General features: G+C 40.6%; 1 protein-coding gene across 2 annotated transcripts in view; it reads left to right on the top strand.

The window, feature by feature from the left end:
- The window catches only part of CHCHD3 (coiled-coil-helix-coiled-coil-helix domain containing 3), a 164,268-nt gene that overhangs the window by 95,304 nt on the left and 42,433 nt on the right, over positions 1-26,531 (top strand). For both annotated transcript variants that reach the window (XM_082310170.1, XM_082310169.1), the window contains exon 5: positions 10,325-10,408. In XM_082310170.1, coding sequence (XP_082166296.1) covers positions 10,325-10,408 — 84 coding nt within the window. The remainder of the gene's footprint in view (positions 1-10,324; positions 10,409-26,531) is intronic.

Below are 26,531 nucleotides of genomic sequence, written 5' to 3'. Positions count from 1 at the left end.
TTTTTCTTTTTTTTTTTTTTAGTTGCTCAGTCCCAAATTACTAGCACACTCGCATATATACCATCAGAACTGGGCAGGGCTTTAAAAAAAAAAAAAAATTAAATTATTTTCATTTGGTTTTCCAGCATGGTCTTTACAAAAACCAAGTGTTTGTCTCCCTTACTGTCTTGTATGAAGTCTGCTTTTTTCATCAATTTTATATATTTTCTGTGCTTAGAATAGTATTTATTTCTGTTAGAATAATACAAACGCCAGCAGAGCTTGAAGTATAATTATGTTAAACACTGCACAGATGTGTAGTGCGTTCCAGGCTCTGCCCTAGAGACTCTGCAATCCAATGAGAAGAGAAATAAAAGTGCAATGAATGGAAGTTGGACACAGAAATTCAATGACACGTGTTATAGAATTATACAAAAGGAAGATGCTCACCAATAATCAATACATAAATCAATCCCCGCTCCTTTCAGAGGTACTCTGTTCAAGGCAGTAATTCTCTTGTGGGTTTATTTCAGAGTAAGTTGCTAAAACTTTAAAGAGAATTCTGAAAGACCGGCATTGTAATTTGCTAATTAAAATACAAAGAGCATTAAATCTTGCTGTATCCCCACCCACGCTTCCTGCCATTTCCCCCCACTTTCCCAAGGCTTTGCTTTCTAGTTTTGCTGAATGTTAGTTTGTATTTAATAATTTAAACAGGTATAGTAACTTTGCTTATCACATAGGATTTTCGCACATTTATTTAATGCTTTAGAGATACGATGAAAAGAACTATGTAACTGTCCTGTTATTTGCTTGAATTGAGTTTTCAAAGTGTTGCAAAGAACGAAACAGAAGAGCTAAAAAGCAATGACTTACTCAATGGGATAAGTTTTGTATAGCCTTGATATATATATGACATACCAATTAGCTATAAATATTTTCTTTACCATGTCAGTTTTTTGTGTATCTTGATGGGAGAAGGTCTTCTGTAAAAGCTGCCACATTCCCAAAACTGACCAAAATGATACTCCCTTGGCAATGCCGAGGTGAAATACCTAAATATTTGCTGTTAATTCATATGCCGTATTTAAAAGATCAGCTTGTTGCTGAGTTACAGCTTTTGTCTTAAATTATCTACTATTTGCAGTTCTTTTTTTTTATCAGGCTGATTAGGAAAATCTCTCTGTTTTAGAATAGTGGTCAACAGTATCGCTGCTTTATTTGAAAGAGAGCCAGTGAGTTTTGATGGTTTGTTTATTATTAAAGAGTTCAATTGAACAAGGTCTAATTTAAAAAAAAAATACAGATAATCCATTGTCTTAAAAATACTTTTTAGCGGCAGCTTCTTGAATATCCAAAAATGAAGGTACTGCTTGTATTGTATTGAGAAACACCCGATGTAGTTACAAGTGATTCACTGTTGTGTCTTAAGCAGAAATCAATAACTTGAATAGCTGAGAAGAAATAAATGTACTGTTATTTTGTATTCAAAAGTAGATTTACCTACTTGGGTATGATCATTTTTTGCCTTTAGTGGAAACTGGTTACCAGGATAACAGACTGAGCAGCCGGTTCCAATGATGCAGCTTCTGTTGGAAGGAAATTATATCAATTCCTGTGTAGTTTTGATCATTTGGTACAAGAAGTAGGATATTCGTAGATGGAAAACACTGGAGAATGTGTGGTCCCTGATGCTGCTAGACCTCTAATAAACAGAGGATACAGTAAGTTTTCTGTGGGATTTCAGATGAGATTGACTTTGAAGTGAGCTTCAATGAGATGTTGAGTTTTCATTCCTTATATTAGAGCAGCATCTATAAGAATTATTTCACTGTTTGCCTTCAGTCTACTGAATCTTCAGTTTACAAGGCAAAAGAAATAAGGTGTGGCTTTTAAAAACATAGTAATATAATATCAAAGTGTTGAGAAAAGATGCGGGATTCCTGAAGCAAGAATAAAAGTTCCCAGGTGGAAAGCTTAGAAGATTTTAAAATTTTCCCTAGTTGGGATATTTCGATATCAGGCAACTGAGGTGCAAGTTTCTTCTTACTGACTTGTCTTTGGACTTCAGTGGTGATTTGGAGTAATAATACCTTCTGGAAGGGTGGTGATTCCTTATGTTTTCCTTTGTTTTACATGATGTATTGTTTTAAAGTACATCAAATATTGGCTCACAGTGCTTACTAATACCTTTTCTTTATCTTTCTGTTGTTCATTTCATCCAGGAATTTCAAAGTACTTCTGTGAAATTATCATTAGATCAATTCTTAACACAGTAAAAAAAGGACGCAAATATTTATGACTTATTACAATAGCGGTATAGCAACAAAGCTGGAAATAGAATATAGTCCTACATCTGCTTACTGGCAGTTGTTTTTCCTGAATTTTACAGGATAATAGTTCTCTTTCTCCATTTTTATATAGAGGAATCCACCTTGGCTCATACAGAGCGGTGTATGACTGCTTCTTTAAGATTAGTGGAAAACTGTACATATTTGACATATGACTGAAACATCAGAAGCTGTCAGAAATGGTTATAGACATTATTTGAATTGCTACAAATACCTGGCAGCAGTACAGATAGTCTTTAAAATGTTTGATCTTTTTGGACTGCGTTAGTTAAATGAAAAGCATGTATACAGTTTCAGAAATAAGTCATGCCTTTCTTTTATTCCTCTTGACATGCATATATGTAATACAGATTTGTTTAGCATGTTTTTTCCTTTGAACTATGATTGGATGGAAACATGAGGCTTTTCTGCATATAGCTAATGAATATAATAGTCATGAATGTATTTTAATTTTTATTTCCAAGAAAATAAAATCTTCAAAATCTGTTGATTTCAAACTGAACAAACAGATGGTTCACCCAGTGAGGAGCAGAGTTTGGTGATGACTCCAGCTTTTCTTTAGTACTCATATTGCTCATTTCGTAGTAGCTTGGTACAACTGTGATCCTTCTGCCCTTTGTTTTGTGGATAGGATCATAAAATAAAATCATAGAATCATTTAGGTTGGAAAAGACCTTTAAGATCATCGAGTCCAACCGTTAACCCAGCACTGCCAAGTCCACCACTAACCCGTGTCCCTAAGCACCACGTCTACCCGTCTTTTAAATACCTCCAGGGATGGGGACTCAGCCCCTGCCCTGGGCAGCCTGGGCCAATGCTTGACAACTCTTGCAGTGTAAGAAGTTTTCCCTAATACCCAACCCAACCCTGCCCTGGCGCAGCTTGAGGCTGTTCCCTCTCGTCCCATCGCTTGTTCCTGGGGAGCAGAGACCGACCCCCCTGGCTCCAGCCTCCTTTCAGGCCGTTGCAGAGAGCGATGAGGGCTCCCCTCAGCCTCCTCTTCTCCAGGCTGAGCCCCCCCAGCTCCCCCAGCCGCTCCTCCCCAGCCTTGTGCTCCAGACCCTTCACCAGGTTCAGGTGAAATAGTTCAGGCTGGAAGCAACCTGGAGTCCTCTCAAGTGTTTGGTGACTCAGTACTTATCTACTGCTGTTACTGCTTTCTCCTCCTTGAGCCCTGTCTCTGCACACGGTCTGGGAGACCTTGCTGATGGTAGGGGTTGTTCCGTCTCCATGCTGGAGGTTTTCAAAACCCAACTGGATAAAGCCTTGAGGTACCAGGTCTGGCCTCTTTGTTGACCCTGTTTTGAGCAGGAGCAACATGACCTCCTGAGGTCCCTTGGAGTATCTCAGCTGTATGTGTTGACTTTCCCTAAATCACCCACCTCATTCAGCAGGTGTCCCACGTCTTCCTTGTTCAGCTTTTTACTTCTAACATGGTAATAGAAGCTCTTCTTTTTGGGACAAGAACATCAATGAACTTCTGTCTTGATGGAAAGCAATGTGCCTCTTCATTTCTGTTGCATGTTCTTCTGGCTTACATTAGAAATTGGAATCCGTAACTCTTTTCTTTGACACAGTGTACGTTTGGGTTTTTTCTCCTTTGGTCAATTTAGTAAATGAAGCTTGATGTCATATATTCTGTATAGACTAGATCCTAACTTGTTCGTAAATTCAATTTTTTAATTATATCCATTAGCCTCCTCTCACTGCGATCTTTTTTTTTTTTTCTGCACTACTCATTCTTTTAGGACTTCATTATTTTTAGAAAATGTACTGTAGCACATTTACTGGTAATTACAAAAGCTTGTTTTAATTACAGTTGTCAAAGAATATGTTTTATGATGCATTATTTTTGCTGCTGTTTCTAATTCGTAACTATTCTCTACCTTTACAAGTGAAAATTAACATAGTTTTTTTCTAAGTGATGTGTCTGGATCATTTTTTGTGGTGAGGAATGATTTTGTGAATAGCGACAGCTTCAAAAAGAAATTATTTTGGGGGGAAAGGCAGAAGCATGTGTTCCTAAGAATATCCATAAGTTACTTCTGTTGCCCGTTCAGGAAGATGTGTGTATATATGGTGAAATAGAAGGTTAAAATTGAAAACTGTTGTAATCCAACATATATTAAGTGTGGAAATTGAGAATCATTCTTATTGGGACACTATATACGGTGAACGAAGATTGTAGTTTTGCTGACCGTAATAATGTATACGAGTTACGAACCTTTTTCATCTTAAATTTTATCAACATGCGAATGTGAATGCACGGGGCCATAGGTGATGGATGAATGTAGTCCACTGCAAAAGGTTTTCTGGGCAGAGCAATATAGTGGACGTCAAAAGCTGAATAACTGTTCCACAATGTGACAGTCGCAGTCTGTACCTGAGTGACGTTAGTGTCAACGAGCTCGTGAATTCACACCATGGTTTAACCTACAGGTATGCTCATCCAGCAAACCTCAAGTTGTAAAACAAACAGAAAGTCTCCAGCAATGTAATCGTGAAAGATCAGTTTTTGAGATCTGCTGTCTTGCCGTACATCGCATTCATCCTGACCTGCCAGCAGTTTTCCTGCGAGATGGTCGTGCTTCTGGAGCTGCTGAAGGCCAGTCCCTCTGCCGCTGCTTTCTTTTGCTTATTAATCGGGTAACCTTTTCTTCAAAGCACATGGGCCTGCCTGAAGGCCTGTAGATATTTCATGTGACCTTTCCCATGAGAAAAGCCCTCATTGCTGTAGTTAGCATTTTGTCGGGCAAATCTACTTAGTCTCGTTGTGACAGGGTGCTCTTTCGGCCCCCGGACCCGATGCCTAGTCTCACTCACAGCCTTGAATGTGGCTTGGGAGACCTGGTCCCTTGGTCGTCCGCTTAGTTCGTCCTCTGATGGTCATGGCGGGGTGATGAGGAACTGAACATGAAACAGCTTGGCACCTAGGCAGAGCGCTTTCAGATGACTGATGATGCTTTATAAATTTAGTGTAAAACTGGACTCTTATTTTGAAACAGATTATTCTTCTCTGCCAAAAAAATGCAAACTGAAGCCATCTCAGGGGTTTTCTTCTGTAAACTCGGTGGATGTTAATGAATTTGGAGCTCGGAGTCTGCACCGAGGGGCAATTGTAAACGTGGGACTGCTGAGTGCTTCAGGAGCTGATTTTGAAATCTGCCTGCAAACTTCTCCTAAACTGCCTGGTAATGGTTTATCCCCTGCAACTCCTTAAAGAACAGCAATTATAGACTGCACGCACCTCGAACCTTGCTGTTTCCAGCTAACTAGATCCCTTTATTTTTTGAAGATAATTATTAAACATACATTTTCAGTCAGCTGCTTATTTGCTCTGTTCTACCCTAGAAAGGACAAAATTAATGTGTATCTGTTGTATCCAGCATGAGAAGGGTTCGGCTTCATCGCGGAACGGCTCTGCAAGTATCCCTGCAGCCGTACACGAGGCGATGCACGGGGATTTTTTGTAGACATCCATTTCTCTGGTGATGGAAACTCATACCCACGCTGTGCTGAATCCAGGCCCTACTTTTGACAAACGAAACCCAGGTTGGCCTTTAAATCTTGGTCCAACTTCCTAACGATTCTGAAGAACCTGTATTTAATATTAGTGATATATTTTTGGATTTTAATTTTGGGTAGTCTTGGGAAGATGGGCTGCCTCTCAAAGGTGACCTTCTGAAGCTGTTTTCTAACTAACATCCAAGCAAATGCTTTGTTTATTAGAGTTACTTTGTGAAGAAGCAATGAACCTGTTCCAATATCTCATTTACAACTAAAGTGCAGCATTCAGCTAATTGAATACATGGCTACTCTTAATTATTTTGTTACGGCTAATTGATATTTGCTGGGATCATGTTGCTGCGGCCCCATAAATATAATATTACTTTACAGGTTTTGATTTCTGCAGTGAATTCTCTTCTTTTGGCATATTTATATTGTCTCCTGTCTAAATGAATATTTTTTTTTAAACATTGCTGTGTCTGCGTTACTGTATAAATGCCAGGGGTGGTAGCTGTATGGAAGAAAGTTTTTTTTCTGAGTTTCTTACTGGCCTACCAAATCTTCCAGTTACTTTCACAATATAGGGAATGAAACCTTTAGATAAATGTATTATTTAGTAATCTTATAATCTGATATCTCTTACCTTATCAGTGATACAAAAGCTTTGATAGGATCAGGGCAATAAGCAGCATGACTATAATTCGCTTCTTGGCCCCCTGTGTCTTTAGTGCAGTAAAATCCAGCTGTTTTGATCACTAATTATCTTGGGGGGGCAGGAAACCAAACCCCAAAATCAACCCAAAAAACTAACAAACTTTCCAGGGCAAAACAAACTTTCCAGGGCAAAAACTTGCATTCAGATGGATACGCTTGGAACAAATGTTATTTGCATTCCCCTGCTCATATTGTCTTTCATATATATAAATTTAGTGATCAGATGCCGTTTAACAAATCCATTTCTCTCTTTTGAATGGTATTTGATCAGCAAGCAAGACACAGATGACAAGAATTTAAACTCAGCTGGACCTGGAGGAGGGGATGGGTTTTCTCTCCTCTGTCGTTAATGTGCCCTTGACCTGTTGTGTTTTTACACCCTGAAAATTTCTGCCCTTGTGAATCGTCAGTAATGGGGAGAGTGAATTAAGCCATGATGCTCTTGCATGAGTTTTATTGTATCTTACTGGCTTTCCAAAGTCAGATTTGCAGCTTGGTTTCAGGTTATCGATAGGATCATGTCAAAGACAATTGAATTCTAAGAACTAAAACTTAGCCGAGTTCTCATGAGCATTACAGAACATTAATTTTACATTTTCTTTGTCACTGGCCTATTTAATTCCAATTGCACAAAAGGAATGTTCTTGAGTTCGCAAATATTTCGGGGATCATGAGGTGGTTATAAATAAAATATTCGTGTATGGGTAACTATGATAATGCATTGAAGTATTGTATTAGATATTTGGGAGAGGATGGTTTGGGGAGGCACAACCATCCATGGCGCTTTATCTGTTTCTATCACCACAGCAAGACGCAGGTTTGAGAGGTGATGCAGGGATTGTCCAGAAAAAGCAAAACCGTGATCAATATAAAGCATGGTAGTTAGGCTGTAGAATATTTAGTGTAATCAGCTTTGGAAAAACCTGTAATTAGTTTTCTGTAGTGAATAAAGGCTGATTTAAATGGCGGTGGACAAGGCTGTAGGATGTGCTCCACGGCACTATACTGAAGATGAAATGGTTGGCAGAGGGCAAGGTTTGCTTCATCCAAGTAGAATTAAAATTTGGCTGTGTGCTTTTGATAGAGCAGGGGTATTTTTGGTGAAGGTTCTTTTAAAAACAAAACAAAACAAAACAAAAACAAACAAACAAACAAAAAAACCCCCAAAAAACCCCAACCAAAACTTCCAAGTAGTTTTTTGCATTGTTCTAAATTACAGATATGCCTAACATGCATGCATTTTTCTGTATTTTTTCTGTTCACCATTATATAATAAATTTAATTTGACTTCTGGATTTTTTTACATGCTTCAGGATATAGAAAAAAAGGTAAGTAGTTAAGTAAGGAATGACCAAAAATCAGAAGTTATTATTTTATTCATCATCTGTCTGCAAAAAAAGTCCAAATCTTCATAGAATACCAGGTTGGAAGGGACCTCACGTTTCTAGCACAATCTAGATGAGATGGCCCAGCACCATGTCCAGCTGAGTGTTAAATGTGTTCAGCGTAGCGGAGTCAACCACTTCCCTGGGGAGATTATTCCAGAGGTTGACTGTTCTCACTGTGAAAAATTTACCTCTCGTGTCCAGTCGGAATCTCCCTGGGAGTAACTTGTACCCGTTACCCCTTGTCCTCACTAAGTGACTCCTTGTAAAAAGGGAGTCTCCGTCTTCTTTCTAGCCACCCTTTAAATACTGGTACATGGTGATGAGGTGTCCCCTAAGCCTCCTTTTCTCAAGGCTGAACAAGCCCAGCTCTCTCAGCTCATCCTCCTATGGCAGGCTGCCCAGACCCTTGATCATCTCGGTGGCCCTTCTCTGGACCCCCTCCAGCCTGTCCACATCTTTTTTGTACAGCAGGGACCAGAACTGTACACAGTATTCAGGTGTGGCCTGACAAGCGCCGAGTAGAGAGGGATGATGACTTCTTTCTCTCTGTTGGTGATGCCCTTGTTGATGCAGCCCAGCCTCCTGTTGGCCTTCTTGGCCGCAGCAGCCCTCTGCTCACTCACGTTGAGCCTCCTGCCCACCAGGACCCCCAGGTCCCTTTCCACGGAGCTGCTCCCCAGCCAGGTGGATCCCAGTCTGAGCTGCACTCCTGGATTATGTATTCGCAGGTGCAAGACCTTACACTTGTCTTTCTTGAACTTCATAAGGGTCTTGTTAGCCCCCTCTTCCAGCCTATCCAGGTCTTCCTGCAGGGTGGCTCTCCCTTCCAGAGTGTCTGCTTCCCCACTCAGTTTGGTGTCATCTGCAAACTTCATCAGGCTACGCTTGATCCCGTTATCCAGATCACTTATGAAGATATTGAATAGCGTTGGGCCCAGTATCGATCCCTGGGGGACCCCACTTGCGACAGGTTGCCAGTTTGAAAAAGAGCTATTTACCATCACCCTTTGGGTGTGGCAAATCTTGACAACGAGAATTCAGTCTTGTATCTATAGAACAAGTATAGCACAATGTATGGTGTAAGTAAGTTTTCTGACATGCTTCTGTGAGCATGACCTGGAGATACTATCTTAAGTAGTACAAGAGTTTACCATTTTACATGATGCTGCTAAAATAGGAACTTTTTGCCGTTGGGTTTGCAGTATCAGTACCTGCGTGAAAATAACGTGTTAGAGCTAAATGACTAATGTTGAATAGGCAATTGAGGTAATGACCACTGGTAGTTAATTATTAGTCACTAAAGATATTTTATTATTAAAACATTATGAGCCTGGAATGAATCTGCGCTGATAATTTTAGGCATTAAATCCTCCATAGCTTGTTAAAAATCACTTGTCTAATATTTCCTCTGGAGGACTTGTAGCTTTGTATGTATTCCGTGTGCTTGCATGCTCTTTTAATGCATTTTAGAATTTTTAATGAGTCCCCGTAATACTACATATTAGAACGTACTACAGATGAAAAGCCAAAAAAACGTCAGCTGGCTCAGTAGTGCTGGAAGCAGTGTCTCTTAAATGAATACTCAAGTCCCATTAGTATTCAAAAGATAAATGTTCAAAGTTCTTCTGCCATTATTTTAAGTTACTGGACATGGGAGTGATCCTACAGTAAAGGGTATCGGCTTACTTAGCTGGATACTTCAACCACTCTAGGAGTTTCCAGAGGAATAATTCCTAATTAAAGAGGACAGCAGAGTTTTAGATGTACTTTTTAGATCTGCTTCTGCAAATATGTAGGCGTTTGGTTCTTCCCAAACGTTCATGTGTTTAGAATTAAGCACATGCTAAATACATTCCTGAACTGGGGTTTTAGAGGGGAAAAAACAGCTACTTCAAAAGAATCTTTTTTACCACTGTGTACAAATGTACGGATGCAGGTTCAGCTTTTCTCATGTCAAAATGTCCGCTTAGTAACAGTTAACAAATACAGTTAAATATTCAGGCTCTGCATGTGTTTTGTTCGGTGGCTTGAGCGAGTTTCCCTAAGTTCAGAAGTGATCTGCAAAGTTAATTAAAAAAAAAAAAAAAAAAAGATTAATCTCAGCAGGATATGCTTGGTTCCATCTTCATGACGTTTCCAAATACATTTGGACAAACTATGGCACAGCTGTTGAGGAGGGAAGGAAAAAACCCAGTACAATAGACAATCTCTTTACATTTTCAATGCAGCAATCATCATCTTATTAATGTACTGTTTGGCAAAAACTAATAGACTGCAGTTCTCAATCGCTGTATATTCCTTACTGGTACAATTTATAGTAGATGTTTTGCTTTGCAAGTGATGCTCTTTCTTGATCCAGTTTTATCTTTTTATTGCTTTTTTTAGGCCAGGCAGCTGGAAGAGAAAGACAGAGAACTGAAGAAGCATGATGCCTACTACAAAGAGCAGCTGGCTCGACTGGAGGAAAGGGTAAGCCTTCTTTCCCTTTTAATGAAGAGTTCTCTGTTCATTTCTGCTACTGACTTTCTGGTTATGTTTTACCGTTAAACAAGATGACTTTTCGAAGGAGATAAAGATTAAAACTGTGGCCAGAGGGGTTTCTTTGGTATTAACTGCTACTGTTTCTGGCTTAGTATTGACAAGATGGAGGCTTTAATGTTGAGAGTATTGTTTTCTTTGCTAAGTTCTCACATTTGCAATGAGATTTTGTCTGTCGCAGTAATTACATACAAGAAATAATCCAAACAAGGTTACTTTTATACCATCCCTGATGAAGAGCCAGCGTAAGTGAACGAGTATCACCAAGTAGTCTTAAAATTGCATGTGAAGTGTGAAGGAACCTACTGAATTTCTGCTTCCGTTGCAGTCCACGGCTGCTTTCATTGGGTGGAGTTAGTGGTTCCTCCAAAATCCACCAGTACGTGGAGAGTTTGATGTTAATTGCAGGTGTTTATGCCATGATTAAAAAGTACTTCTGTGGTTTTTGTTCACAGTAGGCTGGAAACTAAACTGTACAGAACAGTTTACTAAGCTGTATGACCTGCTTACAGTGTTTTAACATATTGCTGTTAACATTCTTATTCTTTACAGGGTATTATTTTATAGGATGCTAATTTCAAATAATTACTGCTGTCATCATTTTCTAGATCCCAGGTTGGTTGTAACCTTCAGCCTGAATACATTTGCCTCCTTTATCCCTCTGCCTTCTTCCTGAGCCTGCCTATTGTTGATTAATTTGGGGTTTTTTTTTAGTTAGTTTTGAAAACACTATTAACAAGATATATATTCATTTATGCAGCTTAGCAGGATAGAAGAAAACCCCTTGTTTTTATTGATTAGGAAGCAGAGCATGTTGTATGAGTTATCAGTGTGTATAATTGGTCTTAATATTTTAAATAGAGGGCATATCAGATGGCATCTCAGTGCTTTGTCCTACCTTTTTGAAGATTACATTAATGAAGTCCATGTTCTTGGCAATGAAAAATAGTTTGAAAGGATGAAGGTAAATTAGTTTAATGATTCTAAAATGGTGCATTATTTAAACAGTTAAAAATTAAGATCCTTCACCCCCCTCCCAGATTACCTTCCTTATTCTCAAATAACCGGCGGGTGTTAGAGGAAAAAGCATCTGCAGTATCTCATCCAAACTGGCTTCTTATGGGGTGGTTGTACCTCTACTCTTCGTTATCAGGCTTCCATTTTATCGTTACAGTGCAAGCAGTACTGGAGTAATTCATGGCAAAGGACGTGTGATAAACTATGATTATTTGTCTGAAGGCTTTTCTTTTACCTTTGTAAGGTGCCACGCAGCAAATTAGATTTTATTCTTGGTTATTTTTGATGTTGAAGTAGGTCACTGATACAGTGCCTTCGCTTGCACCTGTGAAGACTTCCAATGTGGAATCGCATGTTAACACGCATGTGACTAGATCCTTGTTGTGTGCAAGTGGGATAACGAACTTTAAATAATTTGAGTATTTGAGTGCTACTGAAGCGTCGTCCCCAAGTGATGTGAAATGGGTGAACTCTGCCATCTCTTGCTTCCTCTTCTGGGACTTGGAAGTCTCCAGGACTACAGCAGGCGGTTCTGAATTGACTGCCTCATGCCAGGGACGATGTTTGCTCGGTCTTCAGAGTGGAGCTCTTGTGATATTAAAGCTTGTCTTCTCATTCTGACTAAGAAACCTTTGCTGTGCCAGGTTGTCATCGGGTTTGTTTTCAAAGTACATGTGCATCTCTCTTCTACACAAAAAAAGAGTTGTTCAGGCTCTGAAAGGAGGTGAACTCTGTGCTCCAAACCTGACTTTGAACTTTTTCAGAGATGTGGAGATTACAGAATGAAAACCTGCAAAAGCAGAGAGGTCACGTCTCCTGCAATCCCAGCTTCACTGAGGCTGGTGCCTGCAGCCGTTATTAAGGTCATTTGAGAGTTTCAGAATTGGTGATTTTTGAGCATTGGGATGGAAATAGAGGTTTAAGAAAAAAGGAAGGTCTGGCAAGGCCTAACATTCTGGAAATTACAGAGCACAATAACAGGCTGCTTATTTGTTCCTAAACTTGTCCTGATTTCAGTGAAAGGTACACAAAGTCAGAGTATGGGCTGTTGAGCGGAGAAAAGATCGGAACGGGAGGTGAGGTGGGAGCGGAGCAAGCGGAGCTCAGCCAAGCAATGTCAGTATGAAGAAATGTGCAATATGAGTCTGTCACCTGTGACAAAGAATGCTAATTACATCCTCAGATCATTCTTACATCAAATAAGCACACTTTAAAAATACTTCAGTTATGCGTATGTGGTATTTCTGTCTGTTGCATCATTGAGTGTCAGAGCTCATCTGTATGATTAATTGGCTTTTTGATTACTTAGCTTTTTCAATTAGAAGCTTCGTATTTGTGTTCTTCAATGCTGCTGAAAAAACAATGCAGACGTTGATAATAAAGGGAGATGACAACAGAACAGATTAGTGTCAGCACAGTGTGCTCCTTATGGAGAAAATTATTATACATATTCAGTGCCAGATGAAGTCTGTCAATTATAAAATATTTCGGTGACTGAGTGAAGATGCTCAACCTTTTCAGGGGATTAATACAGGACAAAATAACTGTGCGCCAGTGACAGCTGTGATAATAAAACATAAACAATTCTATTCTCCAGGGCAATATCTGTTCATAAATTTGGTTTATGTGCTAAAAACCTTTTGATACTTTCCAAAAACCCAGCGATTCCCATAACAGCTGCCAGTGTTTCTAGGTCAAAGATAGCACATAAGCTATGAGTTATTACATGCTCCACAGCAGCAAAGCAAAATGAGGTAGTTTAACAAAGGAGTTAAAGAATAACCTTCTCATACTGTATATCTGGCTAGGATGTAAAGCTGTTATTTAGGAGTTTGCACATTAAGCTTTGAGAAAAATTTGTCAGTGTTTTTCATTGCCTGCTTACAGGCTAATGGTGCTCCGTGACTACAGCAAAAAACCCCAGAGATGGCAGTATTCGAATCATTGACATGTGTGCACCCTACCTCGTCTTATTTACTATAATAAGGTGGCGTTAGTGATATTTTAAACCATGTGATTTTACTTTTAAAATAGCAGAGCAAGAAAAAGGAAAACTACCATCTCGGGCAGATTGAGCAGCTTGCTACCTGGAAGAACAATCCTATGGCCTCTTTCTCTGACGTTGCCTCGTGTGTGTACCCACACGCACAGTCACGCAATTCTGTCCTGCTGTATCCGTCATTGCTCTGTTCAGCTCCTCCATGTCCATCATCCTTCCATCGTGCCACTGGTTTCAACGCCAATTCCCAGCCTCGGCGGCTGCAGGCTTCATAACCATCTCTGCATCTCTAATGTCGCTGTGCTGCGTAGGTTCCAGTCAACATCAACAGTTGCATTCGTTTTATCTGACACCTTGTCGTTCCTTCACCCAGTCGCTTTTGCCTTGGACTATTTTTGCTCCCTCGTCTGCCTGTAGTCTTGGTGTCACGCGGACATTCGCGATGAGGTGTATCTCTGCGTGCTTCTGTCGCTTCAAGAATGAGGCAACTCTCCCTAGTTGAAATTTTCTTCAGCAAATCGAACTGTTTTCATGTTACGCTGCGTCATAATACTATTATGCATCATTACGAGAATCATGTCCCTAGTCATAGGAGCAGAAGGAAATTCATTTTAATACCCTACTGTATGACACAACTACTTAGTTTATCAGTGTGAATGAGCAAGATATGTATCCCCATATTCATTGGGATATTTCTCACTTGAGCTAAGTTTCTATGCCTGTGAGTTTCCTAGAAATACTTTCAGTAGTATTGAGTAGTATGCATATGAATACGTGTGCTGTGTAAGGTAATAAAATTATTCCGTTAGCATTTGGAGGTTTCAGCATTAAGTTAGATACGCTACAGATTGAGCAGTCAACAAGTTACTGCCCTGATAGTTCTTCCTTTCCGATTCTATAATTTCCGTGCGTGTCCTTGCTGACTTTAGTGGCCTTTGTGCAGGGATACTCCTGCACCGTACGGGGCTTACTGCCAGATCGGAGCCTGAGAATATAGACATAAGTTCCGGAAATGGGATCCTCTTATCTGCATCCATTTTTTTTCATGACTTAAATTTTGTGGAAGGATTTGCAAATCATAGGTTCGGCAGTTAATTTGGGGATTCTACTTACCATGTAGGCTGTCAAGGAGCATTAACCTTAAGGTAAGATGAGCACACAGAGCATAAAGCTGTGAGCTGATGGCACATACTATACCAGGTGTTAAATAGTATTATCCATCCCGCTTGCTACAGTAAATAGGATTTCGCTATTATGATGTGTCAGGATTTTCAGAGAAATCAAATTTACTAGACACTAAACTGCCATCCTCACTGCTGAGCAGCTTTATTCTGGGATCTTGCTTTCATACTAATCCTGTTGGTAAGAAATGCTTATACCAATTGTGTGGGGAAATTATAATTTAATGATCTTTTCCTTTTTTCTATTCAAGGCTTAGAATGGACCAACATGCTTTGCAGTGATAGCCCCAGTGCTCAGAAAAGGAGATGATATACAGTTCAGCTTCACAGCCAAGTATTGGCTTTTTGTAGGTGTTTTGTAATGAACATAAGTGCAAAGATGCAAACAATGCGGGTTCTGCATTTGTTCAGATGCTTCAGAGTCTTGTTTACCTTTTCAAATCTCAACAACTAAATAACCAGAATCTGTTTGCTATGTTTTTTGTAAACTGTAGTTTGCAAGATGTAGATAACAGAGGGGGACTATTATAAAGCAGTATAATAACTACAAACATTTTTATTCCCTACGACGTATTTTAGCAGTTTAAACATTTTTGTTTCCATTTATTTCATCAGTCTGTTTGCTTTCTTCGATCTTGCATGACTGTATCAGCAAGAATTTCATAACCAGAGGATGATTCTGCTCTCACCTCGTGTTTAGAAGTTTGTATTCACTAGAGCAAACATGTTTACTCTCGACACATTTGTACCGCATTCTTTCATGTCTTTCAAAATCAAACAGCAGTGATGTAGGTGCAGTATTTTAGGACTTGAGGCTGGATCCAGCAAAGTAGGGAATGGGTTTGGCTGATGATGCTATGTACTGAGCACTTAAGGGAGACGCAGGGAAAGCTCAGCAAACCTTTTGTCATTGATCCCGTGAAGAAATGGAACTAGCGCTAGCACAGAGCTGACGGACTTGCTAAGTTGTACTTGTTGATTAACTGCAATGTGTGCTTTCTTTGTTGGACACAGGTGGGTTTTCCAAATTGTCCGTTGCAATACAAAATACCGCTCGAATAGATTTCTATTCTAAACATAATGTAGAGCAACAGGAATAATCACTGTTTTTTGCTTTATCTTTTGCATCTTTCTTACCACAGATGAGTAAAGCAACCTTTCAGTAGCAGCTTTAATGCATGCTGCCAACATCCTTTTTGAGGACATGGTCTGTAAAGGAGCCTCTTAGAACTTCCCCAACTTTCAGAGTTTCTCCAGTTTGCCTCTATGGAGATGCTTCCTAGTCCTCTGTCTGGAGAGGGGAATTTGGTAAAAGTGGTACAGCTAAAAATGCATGATCCTTTTCTTTCTTCTGCTACTTAAACTGATGCTTTCAGCAATACCTGTTTTGTCTTTGACCTAACCAAACTCCTGTATTTCAGAAAAGACTTGCTGAAAGGCAGTTTACGGATCTTCCTTCTCTTTACATTCTAAGTGGGTATACCGATGTGGGTATGCCTCAACAATAATTGTGCATTTGAACCAGTCATTATAACATCAGTCTCTAAATATCCATGGCTTGAAAGAGGAGAATTCCATCTTTCTTATTTCCCAGCCATTTTTATGAGATGTTCTCAGCGTTTTTTTTCTTGTTTCTATCTAGCTTCCTGGCTTCTCTTTCTCTCTCTCTCTCTCTCTCTCCCTGCCCATGTCAAATATGCACACATATATATAAAACCCCTGCATACCAATACATAACCTGATTTCCAAACATTTTCCAGATAGAAGCAATAAAATATATTATGGCTTCCATTTGAAGACTACTCCTGTATATCACATCATGTAATTATTAATGAATTGTATTATCTCTGTGAAGTTATTGGTGTCTTCTTTTAATTCTTCCTGGATATTCAGCTGTGACAGTGGGTTCTTGCAGTTTTCCCCCAATCAGTGCAGCAGGAGACCTGAGTATAAAATCAAGATCTATTAATTTCTCATTTTGTACGTGGGCCAGGAGACTTTTCTATGTCTGAGCTCGTATGCTGCACCAATGAGATAAAAGTAGGAGTTCATCAGAGTTTCCCAGCGCTTTGTATTTCCATATTGCTCATGAAAACCACCCTTTTTAGTACTGACCAGAGCGTAATGTTTTTGTCAGTTTAGCATAATAAAGCTGTCAACCCAACCTGTGATCTTGCTTCATGTTGCCAATATTAGAAAATTTCTCTCTTCAAATTTCATTATATTTTGGGGATAGAGCTTTTGTTGAACGCTTCTTGCCTGGCAGGTTGAGATTAGGCAACTTGCTACCAATTACAATATCTGAAACCTCAACCTGATTGACAAAGACAGCCTGAGCTGCAGCCTTCTGACTGGAGTGCTGCATTAATGCACTGCCTCCGTATCTCACCGAGCCACAGTCATTATTCGGAACAATTGTTTTTAAGCCTTGATTTTATATTTTTTTTTCTGCTCATTATCTTTTCTTTACCATTTATGAATAAGTAGCGAAGATGTTGGTTATTAAATACACGCCTCACCCATAGATTCCCCCCCCCAAGTACACCAAATATGCATGGTGTTTTCTTCTGAGACATTTTCCCATTAAAAATACTTGTTTCAGTCTCATCTTTCACTATCACATATCCAATCAATAGCAATGCTGAAATGCAGCTTAATAACAAAATAAGGAGTTGTTCCACACTGAATAATAAGTATTGATGTTTCTCTAAATGTTTGTTTATAGATTATTTTTCCATTCTGTATGTGTGTCTATATAAATGGAGACCAAAAAAAAGTGCGATAATGAATATTCCAGGCTTTTTTCACCTGTGCAGTGTGATGCTTGATAACTTTTAACATGTAACCACTAGTTTCATATAGGTTGTTTACAATCATAGAATCATAAAATCATTAAGGTTGGAAAAGACCCTTAAGATCATCAAGTCCAACCGTTAACCCAGCACTGCCAAGCCCACCACTAAACCATGTCCCTAAGCACCACATCTCCCCGGCTTTTAAATCCCCCCAGGGATGGGGACTCAGCCCCTGCCCTGGGCAGCCTGGGCCAGGGCCTGACAGCCCTTTGGGGGAAGAAGTTTTTCCCAATACCCAACCCAACCCTGCCCTGGCGCAGCTTGAGGCCGTTCCCTCTCGTCCCATCGCTTGTTCCTGGGGAGCAGAGACCGACCCCCCCGGCTCCAGCCTCCTTTCAGGCCGTTGCAGAGAGCGATGAGGGCTCCCCTCAGCCTCCTCTTCTCCAGGCTGAGCCCCCCCAGCTCCCCCAGCCGCTCCTCCCCAGCCTTGTGCTCCAGCCCCTGCCCCAGCCTCGCTGCCCTGCTCTGGCCACGCTCCAGCCCCTCCATGGCCGCCTTGGGGTGCGGGGCCCAGCGCTGAGCACAGCATTCGAGGGGCGGCCTCACCAGGGCCCAGCGCAGGGGCACCATCACCTCCCTGCTCCTGCTGGCCACACCAGTCCTGATACAAGCCAGGATGCCAGTGGCCCTCTTGGCCACCTGGGCACCCTGCTGGCTCATGTTCAGCGGCTGTTGACCACCACCCCCAGGCCCTTTCCCGCCGGGCAGCTCCCAGCCGCTCCTCCCCACGCCTGCAGCGGTGCCTGGGGTTGCTGTGCCCCCAGGGCAGGACCCAATCCTTTTTTAATTTATCCAATATGTGGAAAACTATGGTTTGAGATCGTTTTTGATGTTTTGTAGTTTTAGTTTGGGGCAAAAGATGAATAATTCCATGTTCTTGTTTTGTAAGAATTTGCAGAAGACCTAGGGATAATGGTATACTGGATGCAAACTGGTAACTCAGAGTCCTGCAGCAGGGATGTGTTTATGTGATCTTTCAAGACTTTTGAATTATGCTGTGCTTTTTGTAATGCAGTTATGGGGTGTTTTTTCTTTATCTCCATAGGTCTCTCTCTCTAACCTGTCATCATTCTTAAAAGTGTCGTTTCCTGAGTTAGCTTCTGCTTTACTACATTTTTCTTTCATCACAGGCCAGAACTGACTCTCATATTTCCTCTCCACTCTTCCTGCTATATTTCATTATGCTTTTTGGCCTAAAACGCTGTTTTAAACTCATCCTGAAGTTCCTTTCTTTGCCTATAGGATGCCTCGGTGTCGTTTCCTACAGAATTTTGGCACGGACATTTCCTCCGGAGTGGGGGAAGGCGGTTTTGAGGTGTGGTCGCACCGTTCTGCGTGCCTCTGTGCTCAGAGAGGTGGGGTAGACTTTGATTGGAAACGAGGATGCTCAAAACCTCTAAAACTCAAGCTCTGAGGGATTTTGGTAGTTAATGGGGGATTTACTGACTCAAGAAACAGGGAAAATAATATTTTTCAGGATTTGGCTATTTATATAGTGCTTTGTGTTTATCCAACTATCATGTAGCTTTGTAAAGATGATTTCTTTCAAAAACCCATTTCTGTTCCTGCAACTTTCAGGTCCTCACTGCTTGAATTGTATTTTTTTTTTCTTAACTTTTCCTCAGTTATAGAATTATCACCGCTCTGGATTTAGGCATTTACTGACCTCCTGCTGTACTTCAAGAATAGGAATTTATTTACGGTCCCATGATAACTGGTCATCACTAATCATTATTTTTCTCTGAGAGTGTTTCAGTTTGTGTTAAAGTCACTTGAATCTTGGTGCTTGTGAAGTCTGAACACTTATACATGTTCTTCCTATGAATTAAAAATACAGATGAGGATAAACTGTGATGAGAGTGGGAACATATGAGGCAATACTGGAAAAACAAAGCAGTTGAAAAGCAGCATGTTGGGGAGCTCCTTCGCTTCTTTATTCCCGTGTCCGAAATCGTGTTGTCAGGAGAGCTGGATAACGCTTTTCCTCTGCCATTGCTTGCCGTGGCTGATGGGAGGACTGGAAATCACAGCGAGCGGGACCTGACCGCGTGCGCGGCGTGGGAGCCAGCGCTTCTCTCCCGGGGGACGGCTGTCCCGCAAAAGCACGTGCGGATCCTAATGAGGTGAAGCAGGTTGTTCATCCAGCACCGCTCACTTTTATTAATACAAATTAGTGGATGCGTACAGTTAAGCGTAAACATGTCAGCATTGCCCAAGTCACCCTTCGTGATTGTGTCTGCATCTGTTTTCATTTATGGGTTCAACTGCGCTTTTCCCCTTCCTCTTCGAGAGGAGTGAAGAACAGTATCATGAGAGAGAAATTTTTTTAATAGGCAACAGGGACCAAACCACAGAAGTTTGTCATTTGAATGTTAAAAGGCAGTGTTTTTCGCATTTCATAGGGTATGGCAAAACGTGTTACCATATGGGTAGTTAATGAATAAGCAGCTTTCATTTCACCCAGGTCTGTTCCCTCCTCCCACCTTCTTTCCTTTACAGAAGTCGAAGTTTGGGAACAAATACTGTACGAAGTTAACACTAGATTAAAACAACACTCAGTGAGATAGTTTACTTGGATTTCTTTGTCGAGGCAGCATGTTTAGTAAATGCTGCAACTCTAGATTGAACCACCTGACAAGGAAAATACTGAATTTTTAGGATACCTTCTAGAGATTTTACTGGTTATATGATATTTGGAATAATTCCACAGGAATAATCTTTTAATTTCTTTCAGTTTCCTGGGAATCTGACAGAAATATTTTCCCTTAAACATATTTATCTTTTTAATATATTCATACTTTTTTTGAATTGCCTAGCAAGCTGAGTGTTGGATGTAAAAAAAAGTGGAATGCAGACCAGTCCCTGTTTTCACTTGTTTTCTGTTCTCTGTCCTTTGTGCAATTGCAATTAAAACTAAGAACCTAATTTAAGTATACTATCCATTTAAACAAGTATCAATGACATTATGTGCATTAAAACATTCTCTGAGCGCCCTTTCTCTTTAAAACAGTCCCTTTTCTGCCTAAGCAGTAGTTAGCAATTTTTCTCATTATAAAGCAATAATGTTTATGTGAAATGTTGCCACGCTTTTTTTGTAAATAGTCTTGTAAACCTAAAAACTGCAATAGCCTTCCCAAGCAAATACCGGCTTCATTTTTGCTGCTGTCAGTCTGAGTGATATTTTAATTTTTTCTGCCCCTGAAAATTCTTCAGTCCCGTAACCGATAGATAAATGAGAGAATCCCCAGGAAATGCTGCAGAGTGTTTCTATTTGCCAGCACAATAAATGCAGAAGCTAATAAATGTCCTCTTACATCAGGAGGAGGCGTATAATGAGTAAATGATGGGAAAAGGAATTTGGGAAATAAATGATCAATCCAATCTAAGTCGACAAACAATTTCTTAATAACTTGGCCTTTGGTGGGAGAGAGGGCTCTGTTCAGCCCGGAGGAGCTGCTGAAACGCGGCGCCAGAGCCAGGCATTTACATCTGGCAGCTGCTGGATTTTGTGAGGCTGTTTTAACTTCGCTGAACAATCAGCTGCGATTCAGACACAGCCTTTTTCATGCGAGGTTTTGATGGTTGACCATTTGTGTATGTGTGCGTATAGGGAAAAGGGACAGCGGATTTAATCCTCGTTTCTGTTTCTATATGGTAAGCACAGAGGATGCTGGGTTTTGGGAAGGCTTTGTGTAAAGGACGCGGTTCACATCGTGCTTGAGGAAATCGGTGCTCTGTATCGTATCGTCTTTCTCATCTCATTTTATTGTGCTCTTCATGTCCAAGCCCTGCCCAGGAGCGGTTGTGTCTAGCGATGATATTCTTAACATCAGGGAGAGTCCAGCCACAGCAAGAGCTCAACCAACGTCTTAGGATGCAGCCACATTTTAAGCCCACTGCAAACAGAGGGGGTAAGACAGAGGTACCAGGTTTTGTGTAAGATTAATTGTGGCCCAGATCTCAGCCTTGGCCAGGCTTTGCTGCAGAAGGAGCGAAAGGTTAAGTAAAGTCTTTTCTGTGTTGAGAATTGAATACAGAAATTCAAAATTCCATATTTTTCTGTAGTCTGTGAAAATCCCCAGAAACTAAAGTGCTAGCTTTAAAGGTGGCAGAAGGAACTCAAATTCAAGATGACCAGGAGGGCTGAAGGAAGAAAACTAGGGAAAATAGGAAGGGAGACAGTCAGAATAATGGACTTGGTGACAAGCCTGATGACAACTTCTTTGCAGTTGAGCTTTTGCTCTGAAGAGAGCAAAACCAATTTGTCTCCGGCATTACCCAGTTTCCTTTAAAATCCCCGACTCCCCATCCCTTCAAAAGGCAGGGAGCAGCTGGCATTGCGTTTCTGCGTTTGTGAGATCCTTCCTGGAAAAATAATGTGTCATTTTTACAGTGATATTTCCAAGGTGAAGGTTTCTTCTCTCTTCTTGTATGGTGTTTTAACTGTTTTTCAGGCTATTTATGGGTTCTGTCTCTGATAACCTGCTTGGTATGAAATAGGTCAGATTTAGCTGTGGGCCCGTCGGTGCTCTTGCAGTTTTTAATTGGGGTATCGAGACAGCTTCGCAAAAGTTGTAGCGAACCATCAGTGGCTGGGAGAGGGGACAGAAATGCTAATGCCAGGCTGGTGGTGTGTGCAGCTCTCTTTAAGCGTGTCAGAGAGAATTGAAAGTTCCCCCATCTTATGCCTTTCTAACTGAAAAGCATTATACCTGAAAGCTGAGAATTTTCAATATGTTTCTATTCACATGCATATTTCTATGCCTCAAAAGGCCTTTCCTTTTGAAATATGGAAAGATAATCATGTGTTTGAAATGAGTAGATACTCTCCTGCCACTTTTGAAATCTTTATTTTTTTCCCCATGTCAGAGAGTTTAACCGTTTGCATTACTGTGGGCCATAATCACGTAGGAATATGTATTTATGCACACTAAACACAAAAACATAACTGCAGTAATTAGGAAGCAAATTCAAATGAACCATAGCAGAGGAGTTCAAACATATGTCTAATTCTCAGAGAAGAACTACAATTTTTTTAAATGTCTTACCTTAATAAGATATCAATGTTTTCCATACCTGGTACCACTGTAATCCAGTTAAAGACTTTTTTTTTTTTTTTTCCCCTGCAACAAAATTTATTGCTTGTTTGTTTATATATCTATGAAACATAAAGCCCAAAGAAGCTATTCCTTGTTCCTAATAGACTGCGACAATAATACAGAATATTTTCTGGTGTTTGATAGCATATGTATTTTTAAAAGCATTGCAGATAATTGTTGCTGCATGCCAGCTCGGATGTCTGTTCGTGCCAAGCTTGCTCCTGATTTCAGTAGTTAATCCTCATGAGCCTACAGTTTTCAAAAGTAGAAGCATAGTAGTGCTTGGCAGTGGTTAACATGATATAAACTGTAATTGCTGCTTTCTACACATATAAATACTTGCATTTTGACCCATGTTATAGAAAGTGCCTCTATTTTTTGAATCTTTGAGTAACGAGTAAATGTTTGAACAGAAGATCTGTTTGATGATCCTATTTCTGTTTCCATACCTTGGAAAATTCACCATTTTTTTCATTGCCTCAGTTGCCCCAAGCAGGGGAAGAACAATGTAATCATCAAAATATCATAGTGAGAGTCAATGCTCTGATCAATTATACAGAAGATATCACACAATTTATTGTGTAGAGAAGTAAGCAAGTTAAAATACGCAATCTTTTGTATTAGGCATTTTATTCAGCAGAATGTCTAGAAACGTGAAGACATGAGTTTAAGTTACTGTTTCATCATTTCTTGCTTAACTTGTCTGACAGGCTTTTAAAGCGTGCATCGTAGTTGCATTTTTGAACAGATTTCATTTTTAAGATGGCAAATTCATATCAAATTTTCATATCAAGTGGTTATAGTGCTGTATGTGTATTGCTGTTTAGTGCATTGAAACAGCATAATGCAAGTTACAGAGTACGTATTAAAAACCGTTCTAGATTGTAGTGAATGGTACCTCATGCATTATTTTGCAGCAAACCCTACTTTGTGGGATTTACAGTAGAGTTAGGTGCTGGATGTGTGCATGGCTTTTGTGATTACAATAGTAATAGGGAGATTTTCACTTTTTTCTTATCCCCACCTCCCGCTGGGTTTCAGTTGCGTGAGCTTTGTAGTCAGCAGGTATCGTTGGATGTGAACACAACGTGCCAAAATGATCTTTTTTAGAAGCTATGTGTTGTTCGGTGAAGCATAAAGAGAAAAGAAAAGGTGATTTGGAATAAGAGAAGAGGCACAGTCTTAAATTAGGACTCCAGGAGCCCCTTTTCCAGGGGGTGCCATTCCTACCCTGGGTGTCAGGCACTCAGGAGCTCTGTCGATCCTTACACAAGACACATTGATATAGTTTCCTGTAGTTGAAGCTGTTCAGTTTGGTGTGTTTATAAGAAAAACTGTTCAACTGTTCTGGATGCAGGAATCGAATGTACGTTAAGTAAGTTTGCCGATGATACTAAGAGGAGGAGCTGTGGGCTCCCTCAAGGGTAGAGAGGCCTTACAGAGAGGTCTGGATAGGCTAGGGAGCTGGCAATCGCCAACCGTATGACGTTTAACAAGAGCAAGTGCTGGATCCTCCACCTGGGATGGTGTAATCCTGGTTATACATACGAACTGGGGGACCAGAGGCTGGAGGGCAGCCCCGCAGAAAGAGATCTGGGGGTTTGCGTTGATGGCAAGTTACATATGAGTCAACAGTGTGCCCTGGTAGCCCAAAGGACCAACCATGTCCTGGGGTGCATCAAGCACAGCATAGCGAGGCGGTCGAGGGAGGTGATTGTCCCACTCTACACCGCACTGGTGCGGCCCCACCTCAAGTACTGTGCGCCTCAATATAAGAAGGACATCAGACTATTAGAGTGTGTCCAGAGGAGGGTGACCAAGATGGTGAAAGACCTCGAGGGCAAGACTTATGAGGAGGAGCTGAGGTCACTTGGTTTGTTCAGCTTGGAGAAGAGAAGGCTGAGGCATGACCTCATCGCAGTCTTCCTCAAGGTGGGCAGCAGACAAGGAGGTGCTGATCTCCTCTCTCTGGTGACCAGCAATAGGACATGAGGAAATGGAATGAAGCTGCGTCACGGGAAGTTCAGGATGGACATTAGGAAAAGGCTCTTCACTGAGAGGGTGGCCGGTCACTGGAACAGGCTCCCCAGGGAAGTGGTCATGGTACCAAGCCTGTCAGACTTCAAGGAGCATCTGGATGACGCTCTTAGTCGTATGGTTTAGTTTTAGGTAGTCCTGCGAGGAGCAGGGAGTTGGACTCAAGGATCATTATGGGTCCCTTCCAACATGAGATATTCTGTGATTCTATGATATCTTTGCTGTCTTGTCCCCTTTAATACCAGTGAGTAGGTACATTGTTTTTTTGACATAACGCTACCAAATAATGCATTGCCAATGTAAGACACTCCTTGAAATCAATACAGACCACACTGTGTTCATTCATAGAATCATAGAATGGTTTGGGTTGGAAGGAACCTTAAAGATCATCTGGTTCCAGCCCCCCTGCCATGGGCAGAGACACCTTCCACTCGATCAGGTTGCTCAAAGCCCCATCCAACCTGACCTTGAACACTTCCAGGGCTGGGGCATCCACAACTTCTCTGGGCAACCTGTTCCAGTGCCTTACCACCCCCATAGTGAAGAATTTCATTCTTATATCTAACCTAAACCTACCCTATTTCAGTTTAAAGCCATTACCCCTCGTCCTATCACTACCTGCCTTTGTAAAAAGTCCCTCTCCAGCTTTCTTGTAGGCCCCCTTCAGGTACTGGGAGGCTGCTGTAAGGTCTCCCTAGAGCCTTCTCTTCTCCAGGCTGAACAACCCCAACTCTTATTACACATTTCAAACAGCTTTCATGATGTTCCTTCCTTCTTAAGAATTTACTGCTGCTACTGTCACTTAATTTTTTGAAACTTTTTTTAATTATATGTTTAAAATAATGTGCAGAATGCTGGAGACTTGAGAATCTTTTGCGGCTGAGCAGGCAGTAGTATTTCAGGAGGCTTTCAACTGAGCAAAACAAAATATTGCTGTGTGTAGGTAAGATGAATTATTGGATAACAGTGGAGGCTGGACTTCCTTTTGTTAGAAAATATGAAGAAGTTTGGGGTTTTTTTAAAATGCTTTTTCAAAAGCAGAAAATGACCCTTTTAAATTCAGAAAACTTCAATGATTTTTTTTTCTTTGAATTACTGCCAGGAACTGACAAGAGATGATTTCAGATACTTGTAAAATTGAAAGAACTTCATAAAAAACCTGAGAAATCCTTACAGGGCCTGTGCTTTTATATTGGAAAACCAAGTGTAAAATGCTGTGTGCGTTTGTACCATACTATGTGTAGAATATTTTTGAAGTGGCAGTTTTACAAGTGGTTAACAGAACAAGGATTTATTGACAATATTTGAGGGGACATAGGATGTCTTTTTCATTTGACTAGTTGATGTAATTAAACCAAGTTTTTGGACACATGAACCTATTTTCATGTGGCTCTGTGTTTACTGGCAATATTTTACTTCTCTTCTTGTTCAGGCTTTAAGAAATAGTATGAAAGTGGAGATAGAGAGAATAGAAAGCTTCAGTGTGCAGGTACCATAAATACAATTCCTGGTGGCATGATCCATAGGACGCAGATTTAATACAAATGAGGAATCACCCTTGGAGGCATTCAAGACTCAACTGGACAAGTTCCTGAGCAACTTGGCCTAGTTGGACCTGGTTTGAGCTGCACGCTTGGAACAGGTAACCTCTGAAGGTTCCTCCTGAATTATTCTAGGAGTTGGCACTATAAAACGAAGCTTGCTGATTCAGAGAATTTACCTTACCACTTGTTACATCTGGAGAATGCATAAATAATTACAGTAATACATTCAGCATTGCTAAGAGCTACTTTAGTATTCAGTAGGCTTACAATGATGTAGATCCTACAAGGTCTTTCCAGATCTCATAATAACAAAATGGATGTT

This window comes from Platalea leucorodia (assembly GCF_965183815.1).
Source record: "Platalea leucorodia genome assembly, chromosome: 4".
In the NCBI taxonomy this organism is placed as follows: Eukaryota; Metazoa; Chordata; class Aves; order Pelecaniformes; family Threskiornithidae; genus Platalea; species Platalea leucorodia.
This window is presented reverse-complemented; position numbering and strand designations above follow the sequence as displayed.